This window comes from Haemaphysalis longicornis, unplaced genomic scaffold (assembly GCF_048455015.1).
Source record: "Haemaphysalis longicornis isolate Haplotype H1 unplaced genomic scaffold, Haemaphysalis longicornis Haplotype H1 scaffold_4, whole genome shotgun sequence".
NCBI lineage: Eukaryota > Metazoa > Arthropoda > Arachnida > Ixodida > Ixodidae > Haemaphysalis > Haemaphysalis longicornis.
The window spans coordinates 219,751,700-219,763,892 of NW_027526361.1; the positions used below are offsets into that span (position 1 = coordinate 219,751,700).

The 12,193-nt window shown below is 47.4% G+C and overlaps 1 protein-coding gene across 1 annotated transcript in view; it reads right to left on the reverse strand.

The window, feature by feature from the left end:
* Positions 1 to 3,901, reverse strand: part of LOC144179638 (uncharacterized) — a 54,396-nt gene extending 50,495 nt beyond the window's left edge. The window contains exon 1 of the mRNA XM_077708064.1: positions 3,024 to 3,901. Within this exon, the coding sequence (XP_077564190.1) occupies positions 3,024 to 3,449 (426 nt within the window). The 5' untranslated portion in view covers positions 3,450 to 3,901. The remainder of the gene's footprint in view (positions 1 to 3,023) is intronic.
* Between the last annotated feature and the right edge of the window lie 8,292 nt (positions 3,902 to 12,193).

The window sequence follows — 12,193 nt, forward strand, 5'->3', positions numbered from 1 at the left end:
TTCTATCCCCTTTACTTTTCCTAATACATATTAATGACCTCCCCTACAGTATCAACTCCTCTATAAGGTTATTTGCCGATGACTGCGTCCTTTACCGCGAAATAAAGAACGAATCAGTTAACACACTCCTACAGGCTGACCTCGAGACTCTCTCAACCTGGTGCAATAAATGGCTTATGACACCCAACTCTAACAAATCTAAATGCATGAGAATAACCCGGCGATCTGTTTCTACCGCTTGTACTTATACCATTAACGCAGTGCCCCTCCAGCATGTCTTGTCATATAAGTACCTCGGCGTTTACATTAGCAATAACCTGGCTACTTGCGCCGCCAGTTTTCTCATGCTCCACTGTCCCTCAAAATTCTACTATACCGTTCATTAATTCTCCCAAAACTTGAGTACGCTTCCGCAATATGGGATCCCCTGCAGCACACACTAATCACTGCGCTTGAATCCGTTCAGACCCCGTTCGGCTCATTTTATTTGTTCAAATTACTCCCGTACTGCGGGCGCATCCCAAATGAAATATAACTGTGAACTACCAGATTTTACTGTCAGGAGGAAATTGGCGTGACTTGACATTTTTGATAAGATATTCTCATCCATGAGGCGAGACCGTATTTCAGAACCATCATACCGCTCATCATGCCTTGATCATCAGCATAAGGTTGCAATTCCTTTTTGCCATACAAAATTATTTTCAGCTGCCTTTTTACCAAGAACCTCTGCTGAAAGGAACCACCTACCCTTTTCCATCGTAACCATTCAAAACGCTTTATTTTTTAAAAATGCCATTACTCAGCACTTTTTGTAACAGTTCTGCAGTGTTCGTTTTCTGTTGTTTGTTTTGATTGTTTGCTTATTACCTATCTGTTCTTTTTGTAGTTTATTTCAGTGTATTGTTCCTTCTGCTTCTTTTTTTTCTTTTTCCCTTATCTTTTATTCTTTTTTCTTTCTTTCTTGTGCGTGCTATAAAATACTGTTACCCAACCCCTCTGTAACGCCCTATGGGCCTTGAGGGTATTCGAATAAATAAAAAATAAATAAATAAATAAATAAATAAACCCTAGCACGGCCGCTCGATGGAAACCTTGTTTCCATCGAGCGGCCGTGCGATGGGTTTGGGATCGCCGTTATCATTTTCACTTTCCTGGGCCTGGGTAGCTTCCACTGTGGTTAAACATGCACCGCCAAGTCGCCCAGATTTTCACGTTGCCTAATGCTCAGGATACGAAAGGTACTCGTAAGTTTAGCTTGGCAACTACGCTTTCACAAAACCGATGATTGAAGCGGTTGTTGGCCCCTCCAGAAGATTTCTTCACACGAAGAAAGCATTGACAGAGTTACCAACCATTATATTACTACGAGATGTCTCATCGCCGCAGTTCTGCGCGATTCATTCTTTGTTTAATCAAGTGCTTCGCTCGTATACACACATCCCCAGCAGGGCGGCATCACGAACACAAAGAACAAAAAGACCAGATACCCCAGTGTCCTAGACACGTCACTCTAAATTCAGGTTGTCGGAAGCGTTCCAGAAATAGAAACGCGAAAGTGAAACAGGCGAGACGGAAGCGAAATCGACAAACGCGGGATATGAAACGAGGAAACAGCTTCCCAAGGCCGACAGCGCTCGCTTTCAGAAGCCTGCCCGCGGCGGCGTGGTGTCTTCCAAACACACCCCCGTGGGCCTTTGTTAATTTGCGTGCACACCCGCACGCGTCACTTACTATTTTCGTACACACGAAGGGGCGTTGTTAGCCCTTTTAACTTGGGAAGAACGGAAAGCGGAAAGTGTTTATGCCTGCAGCTTTGTTTGTTTATAAGTGTGCGCGTTCATTATTTTTGAACCTTTCACTATAAGGTTATATATTCTCCTTATAAGGTTATAGTTATGGTGGATGGGCGTGGATGTTGAAATCGGTCTACGAGGCGTGACAAAGGGCAGGGAAAGAGCAAGTAAGACTATTAGAGTCTCTGATGTGCGCAGAACTCTTTATTTTGTGTTTCGCCTCCATTGGAAACGTAGCTCCGGTACCCGTGAACGAAACCGCGGCTACAGATTAGATGGCTTGCACTGACGTCACCGTAAGCTGCCATGTTTGTGATCCACAAGCAGGGCGAGAGGCTGCACACTTATCTGGTGCTCGTATCTTTCGGAGCCCTGAAGAATAGCGGAGTTGCTCACAAGAAAGGGTTGTGATGACGTTATGTGCAAGCTCAGAATGAGGAGAAATAATTGGACAGTACTACGGAGTCAAGTGTTGCTATATTAAGTTGCGACAGACCTGTAACGCGGTTTGTAATATTCCGCATTAAATATTGCGCATACTTTATAAACACATGTTGCGTTTCTAGTTTACACAAGTGGCCCGCCGACGTTGTACACGTAATAACTTCATTAACACATTTCCTATGCCTAATTAGTGAAAATCAAGAATGCAAAAAAAATAGCAATCCGCGTAGCATTCGTGTGCTAGTTACGTTCTGTAACGTCCTGTCTCAAGCCCTCCTTAACGATGTATCAAAACCAACTAGCCCAACTGTCGATTTTACTCAAGTTACGTTCTGCAGATTCAGTGTCTCACTTCCTGCAGTATTGCACGTTTGATAAAAATTTTGCGGTTTCATTGGTATCCATGGCCATCCGGCTCCTTTCATCAATTCATGGTTACACATGGAAAGCCTCGTCCGCATAGAACAATGATGCAAATACCCACTGTAACAACGCCCAAGACTGACCACTGCATTTGCCTATGCGTTGAGGACATAGTGCGCACGTGCTATACATTCAAAATTTTCTCCATCGAGCATGTCTCTGCTGTTTACAAGTGGACCATTTTCACGGTCAAATTGCGCATTCAAAAATAGAAAGAAATTGTTGATAGCGCACAGCCTTGAGGCACGCCGCCGCGACAAATGGTGTTGTGGGAAGCAAAGGAATCTCGGAACTATCGCCAGAGGCACTGCAGATGGATGCCGCAAAGGGGGAGGCGGAAACGCATAACTGCCAACTCACGATTTCCTTGCGCAGCGAATCCATAGCCAGGTCAAATCTGGACCTGGGCCAAGTCGACGCGGGACCTTCTTCTTCCCCTTCCGACGCCGCATCGTCGTCGTGCTCCGAGCGCGTCTGATCCTGAGCGCCGTCGGAGCTGCTCGGCGTCTGCGGGCAGGCGGGATTCGCGGCCCACTTATTCCTCAGCATCTCTGACTGCCGTAGTCGCTGAGCGTAGAAGTCCCGACAACGTCGCACAAGCGTGGTCTGGTGCACAGCCGCCACGGGCTCGGAGTGTTCGCGCCGGCGCGCGGCACGGCGCCAGCCAGGTTCGTCAGGACGTTTTGGGGCCCTGCGCGGCAGACCCGGCCCCAGCGGCCTCTCGACCCGCTGAGGCCTAGACCGCACTTGCTGGTGGTGGTGGCAGGACGGCGGCGACCACGACATGTCACCGCCGCTGCCTTCGCGCGGTTTACACCAGAAGCACGATAATTGGTGCAGCGACGAAAGCCAGCCTGGACAGAGTATCCTTCCTGGAGATGGGGATCACTTGTAGCACGTGTTGATTGATGTCAGCGCGCACTTTCGGTACACAAATACAAAATTCAGTCGGACGTCGATAAGTTTTTCGCTTCCCCAGCTCGGCAGGACGGGAATCTCTAAGGCGGCTTTAAATTTTTCCGTAGCTCAGCCGCCACTGCAATAATCCCGGGAAGTTCCCTTTCTTTCAACCGCTCTTAGCAGAGGGCACTCTCTGAATCAAAGCGTTACTTCCACCTACAGTGGGACGCCTCGCGCACGCACGAAGGAACGCTCTTGTCGGCGAAGAGGCGTGCGATTGTCGGAGAAGAGGCGTGCGACCAGCGCGCTCGGCCAAAGAACGGTCCACTGTACGGTGTGCGAACAGCTGAGCCGCGTTTCGCTGCCGCCCGTAACGGAGCCACTCTCGCCACCGCACCCTCACTCTCCAGCCAGCGCTCGCTGCGCCACCATCCTGGACAACGTCGGACCAGAGCAGACGGGACGCTAGCGGAGTGCGACGCCGTCGAGGGAAGCGCCGGCGGTGTCAGCCGGTTCGCTGGCGGTCAGCGCCGAAGCGGAGCCGGCGACGCGGAACCGGCATTGTTCAAGGTCGGATCGGTCGCTGCCACGGTGCGTTCGGTCTCGCGAATTCGGACCGGTTGGGGTCTTCTAGTGCGTTACACGCCACGTTACACAGGCCCAAGGTGCTTACTGTCTAATGGACGGCATCATCTACCCGGTAGAGCGTGTAATGGCTGGCGTATGATGACCGTCCAGTTCTTCTCTTTGCCCATTAACAGTAATTGTGAGGCATATCTTTCGCAGGTGCTGTGTTGCGGGCGGTGAAGTAGAGTGGATAGGGCATTTCTTTGCAGCTGAAAACTGACTGCGAGGGCCCTGTGAATCTTTACGAGGGCTCTGTTCTTGCGATAGTCCGTTCTCCGATGCACGCTCAAGATGAGCACTGCGTCGTCCAATGGATTACAATTGGTAAAACCCTGCGGCTTGTTTCGTTGCCGTTGCTACAATGAAGGTTCGCCTATACTTTGTCTGTTATACCCTTGCGGGAACCGAAACCTACTGGACGGTTTAAGAGCCATCGAGGTTGCCTGCACTAAACGACGGCCTTTCACCTCCCTCTCACACAGCACCGTCCTCGCCCTCAGTCGAGAACTTCACTTTACTTGTCGCATAGCGGCGACTAGAGCTAAAATCAAGCGTTATTGCGTTTCTCTATCTCGTAGTTCTCCGCTTCATGTGTAGTACATGTCTACCATGATCCCTTTCCCACAATACTGATGGCTATATGTACGTTTTACGGCTGTTCAAATGGAAATAAGTAACCTTATTTGAAATCTTATAATTTATGAGCAGCATCCGCATTTATAATTCCCGCAGAAGGTCACATTTGAAAAACAAAAATCGTTAATCCACCACACACTTGCAAGTGCCCATTCAGGCCTTGCGTGCTTTGGAAAGTCACGGACATTAATTTATGCTTTAAGTTGCAGCGTAGAGTCATGTACAAATGAAATTCGAACGCAAAAAATAACCCAGAACACGCAAAATTGAAAAAAAAAAGTACAATTCGTTGAGGTCCAAAAATGGTGCGCTACTGCTATATTTGCAACGCCGCATTTCTGCAATTAAGCCACGCGTCAATTTGACCTGCATGGAAACCAATCGCTCATTTGTGTGTTCCGGTTTATAATTGTTACGAGATATATTTATTTACTGTGTTGTTGGAAGGCGAATGACGAGCGGTCCGTGGGGGTGGTGGTGGTCGTGGGCCAAACAATGGCGCATGTCCACTTAGAGGGATTGGCCACGAAAAGGTAGTTTTTTATGGTAATCAATTACATAATGAAAAATAGTGGAGCAGAAGAAAGAATTTGCTCTAAGGTCAAGACAGAGAGGGAAAAAAACAACGTAGAGTAGGAAAAATAGGCAAAAGTCCGCCTAATCGAAATAGTTTTACCACGGTAGACAGACAGACAGACAGACAGACAGACAGACAGACAGACAGACAGAGAGACAGACAGACAGAGAACTTTATTGAGGTCCAGAAAATGTGTGGCAGTCTTAGTGACTGCGTCCTGCGGACGCGGCCCGCACTTGCAGACGAAATGGTGCCAAACCGAAGAGCAATCGCATTCTCTTCTTCGTCCGTTCAGCCTGTTCAGATGATTGCCCGTCCAGACGTTACGGACGCATCAGCAAATATATGCCGCTCAATGTTTGCGAACGTTTCCCCCGTCACAGACGAAGGCGCCTGGATGAGTCAGCTTGCGGAGCGGTCTTCACGACGTTTGAGCCGGGCGACATGGACTACTTGTGTTCTTTTGCTCTATCGGCCAGTCAAAATAAGGACGGAGACAACGTATGTGACATAGCTGAGAAGTTGTAGTACAATAAATGGGCCGACGTCATGGTTCACAAGCTTCATACACAATCCACGCTTACGCAACTGTGTCTAAAACCACACTAAATTACCCGGTACGTCTGTAACATTACGTCGGCGACAAGGCCGTAACGCTGTCCAGAGCGCCTCTGAGAGGCCAGGATTCGTAGGCGGGCAACCCGATGTGCTTCTTCGGCAAGGCAAAGAGTCCTACCTAAAGAAGGGTCGTCATGCTTGAAGAAAGGGAACCTGGTATTGATCCAGCTATCGGATTGGAGGGCGTAAAGGACGAAGAAGGGGCTGTAGCCAGTTGTTTGCAGTAGCCGGTTGTAGCCCAGTGTTGTATGAGTATGTGATCAATTGCAGCAGATCGTCCCAGTTGTGGTCGAAGCTGCCATACATACACATCGTGCTCGCTGATGTTCGGTTGGTGCGTTCCGTCAGACCGTTCGTTAGAGGTTGGTGTAGAATAGCATGGCGAAATTGTACGGAACAAAGGCGAAGCACCCCTTCAACGACGGTTTGTTTGTTTGTGTGTTTGTTTATTTGTTTATTTAGGCAGAGTACAAGAACATCGCGCAAAATTGTTTAATTTGCAATCTTCTGCCGAGGTAAACGGGGCTATAGGCGTTTTAGCCCATTTAATCGAGCCCGATTGAGCGAGCTCGATCGATCCGCCTGACGAGGCCCCGCCCCTGATGTAGTAAGCTAACATCCACGGTCACTAATTATGACTTGGGGTGGTCGATGGCGTAGGAAAATGTAATTAAGTGTAACGAGGCCGACCTACGCAGCAGCGGCAGATGTTAAAGCAGCCGTCTCACATAGCGAGAGCGGGAACCGACGTATACAATCATGCAGCGGTTTCTATGCTATTAGTGCGGGAAGGGCCCTAACATAGTCAATCCCAAATTTGGTGGAAAGGATGACTTGGTAGGTAAACAGGTTCTAGCCACCCAAGTGGAGCATTCGTTGGAGTTTTGTACCGTTGGCATTGGTATACAAGTGGCGACAGAGGGCTCAGTAGGTGTAAGCATGTTCGGCCAATGAAACTGTTGTTGAGCGCTGTGAAGAGTGCGGGCGAGCCCCATGTGGCCGGATGTGACGTCGTCATGCAGGAAACTGAGGACAGCGCTACGGAGGCTTTGTGGCGCAACAAGGAGGAGACGAGCTCCGACAGCCGAATAGTTCTTCATGTAAAGAAACTCGTTGCGGATGCAGAAACAGCTGGTAGGTTTGGATTCACCAGTTAAAGCGAAAAGCGATTCCAAACTTTTGTCTTCCGCTTCTTCCTTTTGAAAACAGCCGGCTCAGGGAATAATGTCGATACGGAGTCGAGGTACTGGTCAAAGTAGTCTTCGTGAGGGGCCACTGATTCCAGTGGGAGCCGGGAGAGGCAGTCAGCGTCGGCATGCGTGCGGTCGCTTTTGTACGATACAGTGAAATTGTACTCCTGTAGACGGAGAGGCCAGCGTGACAGCCGCCCACAAGGATCACGAAAGTTGACGAGCCAGCAGAGTGAGTGGTATGTGACGATTGTAAACTGATGCCCATAAAGATAGGCGCTAAATCGCTCTGCGGCAAAAATGATTGCCAGACAGTCCTGCTCCTTTACCGTATAATTGCGCTCCTACTTACTCAGAGGGCGGCTGGCGTAAGCACTAACATGCTAACCGTCCCTGTGGCACTGAACAAGCACGGCCCCCACTACAACCACACTGGCATCGGTGTGCACTTCAGTAGGCACATGGGGATCAAAACGCTGAAGAATTGGTGTGGACGTCAGATGATGCTTGATGTGACGAAAAGCGACGGCACAGTCAGCACTCCACTTGAACGGAGCTTTTTTCTGCAGAAGACATGCCAGAGGATGGGCTATGTCAACAAAACGAGGGATAAAACGAGGAAAAACTGAGCGAAGTCCTAAGAAGCTGCGAAGTTCCTTTTTAGAGGTGGGTTCTTTAAAACGGCTAACGACTCGTATCTTCTGTGGATCCTGACGCCTTATTTGTAGACAACAAGGCCCCTAAGACAAGAGTTTGCGACTATCCGAATCGACAACTTTTTTTAAAGTTCAGAGTGAGCCCAGCCTTTTCTAAATAGACAAAACAGTGGCCAAGCGAGCGTTGAGTTCAGAAAATCTGCGACAAAACTGACGATATGGTCAAGGTAGCACATGCACACTTTTCACTTTCCACCCAAGAAAGGCTGAAACGTGGAAGAAGCGTTGCAATATTTTCGTGTACGCGTTTCATTTGTGGTTGACTGTATACATACACCAGCGTCGCAGTAATCGTACTGCTCAGCCGGGGACCGGATTTTAATTGCGGGAATTTTTCTCTTCAAACAAAAATCATATATGTGAAGCATTCTTTAAACTAGCAGAAAGTAAAGGCAATATTGCAGACGATATGGGCAAAAAACAATGGCAGAGGCTTTTTTCCATGAAATTTTGTTTATATCGAAAGGGGTACGGATAGCCTACTCATAACCAAATCGTAGTAAGCTAATGTGAACCCAACTCGGAAAAATGCGCGCCAATCCTCCCTTTGAAGGTAGTTCTAAAGCGAAGCTGTAAACGACCCAGACGCATTACCCATGCGATGCCACTTGAATTCACACACGGGCTCTTCAAAGAGCAAAACCCGAGACAAGTGAAATTCACCAAACCACACCCTTTATAACATGAAGGATATAGTCTTTTGTAAGGTTAAATCAATGCATGAATCGTGAATGTTGGTTGGTTGAGTTGTATTGGTGAAGCCCCTGAGTGAAATTCTTTTTTCATAAAATTAAGGAAGCTCAAACCCGGTGTTAGACGATCTCACTTCCCCTCCATCTTTGCCGCCGCCAACGAAGGCAACGAGATCGGCGGCAGAGACGGAGGACAAGTGAGATGCCATGCGTTGGTGTCCGTGGGCGGAGCCCACTGCGGCGCGAGAAACCACGTGGTGCTATCACGTGGCATTCAGCGAGAACGCAGGGTGTAAACCCGCAGATGGGCCGGTTAGTGCACCGTCAGTCTCCCCCGTCTTCGCGTGGGCTCGTAGCTGAAATGGCACACCATCCTGTCTAGCAATTAAAAAAAAACGTATGCCGAGTGAACTAAGAAGAAAATCTGTCCAAGTGTCGTTGGAGAACATCCCGAAGGAACACCGCAGCCCAAGAATGTAGAAAGACATGCTCCACAGACTCGGCTTGTTTACCTATAGGACAGTCAGTTCCCTATGGCAGTGGGAGTCCCCTTTGTTTCATCCAAGTTGCGACTGAAAGTGTACCAGTGTGCAATTTAAAAAATAAAGACTCTGCTCCAGGTGATACTTCCATTCGCTTCATTCGTTTTAACATATCTTGTCCTGGACCATTGCTGTATAGAGCTCTATACAGTGGCACTGAGAAGGCTACGTCACTAAACCCTTACATAATTTTTTGCTGGTTACATCGGCCAGATACTGCACTGAAAATCGGTTGCCAAAAGTCGGAATGACAAAAGAATTTCTTTAAAATATCCATAAACACCACCAGACATGCAACTTGAAGAAACCACATATTCTGCAAAGCGCGCAATAACCGAACTTGCAATACAGTGCGCAGAAAAGGGTCTTGTACATCGCGCAAAAACAAATCGGTTTACGAGTTGCCGTACAAACATGTGTAGTCCTAATCCGCCGTCACGGATTCGCGGAAACCAATTCGTCCTAGTGCTCCTCTCCCACATGAATCCCACACAAAAACACCAAATACGCGATGCAGCTTCTGGACATTCAAACCTGAACAATGCAGCATATGCATCACAAACCAAAGCTTTGCCACAAAGAAAAGGTTGCAAGTCGTGGCTCTCGCAAACACTGACAGCGTCATGTTGTTCGGCCTGCACAGCAACTAGCGTTCGCGCATGGCTTGGATTCATTGTGATGTTGGCGCGCGACCAACGAGAAAGCGTTTTAGGGAAAGGGTTTCACAGTTTGTTGAAGATCAGAGAGCGAAAACTCTCTACCAGAGTGGTAGTGAAAAATTGAACCCCTAACTGCGCTTATGGAATTTTAAATGACAATACCGGCGTTGGGGAGCATGGCGGCATTACTGTGATTTTTTTTTGTCATTTTACCTGGTGCCTTGTGTTGGTGTTGGAGATTGACAATAAAGGAAAACAAGGGGCTCGTAGCTCAAGTTCAGAAAATACATCGTGTGTTTGCCGTGTTCATTTGGTCTTCAGTTTAGGAGCGTTCAAGCAGAACCAATCTTTTGCGGCGAGTTAAGGAGGGTGGGGTTGGCTTGTGTCACGTTTACATTCGCCACCTTTTTAATCAGTTTTTGTTTTTACAGGATACGAATGACCCTTTTCTGCGAACATTTTTACAAAGTGTGCTGTCAAAGGCGTTGCCAACATATATTGTCTCATCAGCAGACGAAAGCTGTAGCAGCCCTAATGTTTATATGAAGGAGGTTGTACACTCTTTCAGGGTTCTAGCAGTACGGTTTTCACTGGAGTACTTAGCAGCTGTGTCAAGAAAGGCACTTACTAAAGGCTTAAAGGATGATGTGTTGTTACCTGTGCCCCTTTACCGATCAGTATATAGATATGTTCCTGGCCAGGAGGTGTTATCTCGTGTTATTCAATAAAATTGACAGTTGGGCTAGTTGGTTCTGATTCATCGTAAGTAGCGCTAGAGACGGGACACAGAAGAGGAGACACACACGACGGCGCTAACTCGCAACTGACTTTATTAGGCGAAAACACAAATATATACCCAAAAGAAAGAACACGTGCCCAGGTCAAACCCGAAAATGCAGTTTGATAAACACAAAGGTGACAGGATTACGATTCGAAAAAACACACAAGAATACACTGCACATAGTCAACAACCAACCAGCGAAACATCTAAGTTAATGCATTTGACAAGAACAGAAATTCCTTTTCATGAAGTGCTACCGACGCGTGGCTGATACACTTATCCTCGTGCTTTCTTATATAAAAAGCTTCGATTACCTCGCGTGTCAATTGGTGCCTGTGTCGCCATAACACACTGGTGTTTTCAAGAAGTGGACAGCATTGCGCCTGGGTCTTATCTTTGTGGGTCGCGCAATGTCGAGTGATATGTGCATGAGGGTTGTTTTTGAGCGAACTCCGGTGTTCCATCAGACGAACATTGATGCATCTGCCTGTTTTTGCCGATATAAACGTTGTCACATGATAATGGCAATGAGTACACAATTCCTGTCTTGCACGGGACAAAAGGCGAAGTATGCTTAACATTGCAATATCTGTCAGACTTCTGACCGGACAACCTTCTTTCCACCATGTTATACAACTTACCAAGTTTATTCGGAGCGGAAAAAAGTACTCTAACCCCGAAACGCCCGGCAACATTCTTTAAACCATGTGATAAACGGTGGATATATGGAATCACAGCAGTTTTCATTTTTTCTGCCGCGAGGCCATCTTTTCTAGATTGCGCTGCCGCACCCACTACTTTAATTAACTTCTGGACAGTGTTGTGCATTATGTGCACCGGAAAACCGGAGGCGTCCAGCCTGGTAATTTGCGCCTGGAAACTATTTTCAGTTTTATGCAAACAGGACTTCAACACCGCAGACCTTAACACAGAAAAGGCTATTCCACTTTTTACCAATTTGGAGTGCCCTGAACTGAAATTTAGAAGTGGTTTCGCAGATCTAGGGCAATACTCCCAGCAGACATGCCCAGGTTTCAAATGTAAGCGCAAATCAAGGAATTGTAGGCATCCCTTTGTCGGAAGCTCACACGTGAAGTCAAGTCCAAGACTGTACTCTTTAAACAATTTAAGCACATCAACGGCTTGGCGCGAAACATTACAGTTCTCCACAAACACAAGAAAGTCATCCACGTATCTCACTATTTTGAAAGCCAATCCACACAGGTTTTTCTGTATATGTCTGTCAATTGCACTCAGGAAAATATTGCTGAGGACGGGAGCCACCCTGGAACCTATACATATTCCAGTTTTCTGCAAATGCAACCCCCCGTTCCACTCTACAAAGGTGGACTGTAAGTAAAAAGACAGGATTTCAAGAAAACCACTTATAGGAACACCGCAATTACTCGCAAACCGCATTTCATCATTTTCCTCGGTAATGCACCTTTTCACACTGTTCATCAGTTCATCATGAGGAATAGAGTAATACAAATCTTCAACATCTATGCTGAACATTTGGCACGTGCCGGGGTTGTTGGAACTCAAAAATTCTACAAGGCTGTCCGAATTCGGGATCAAAAACGGATCATCAA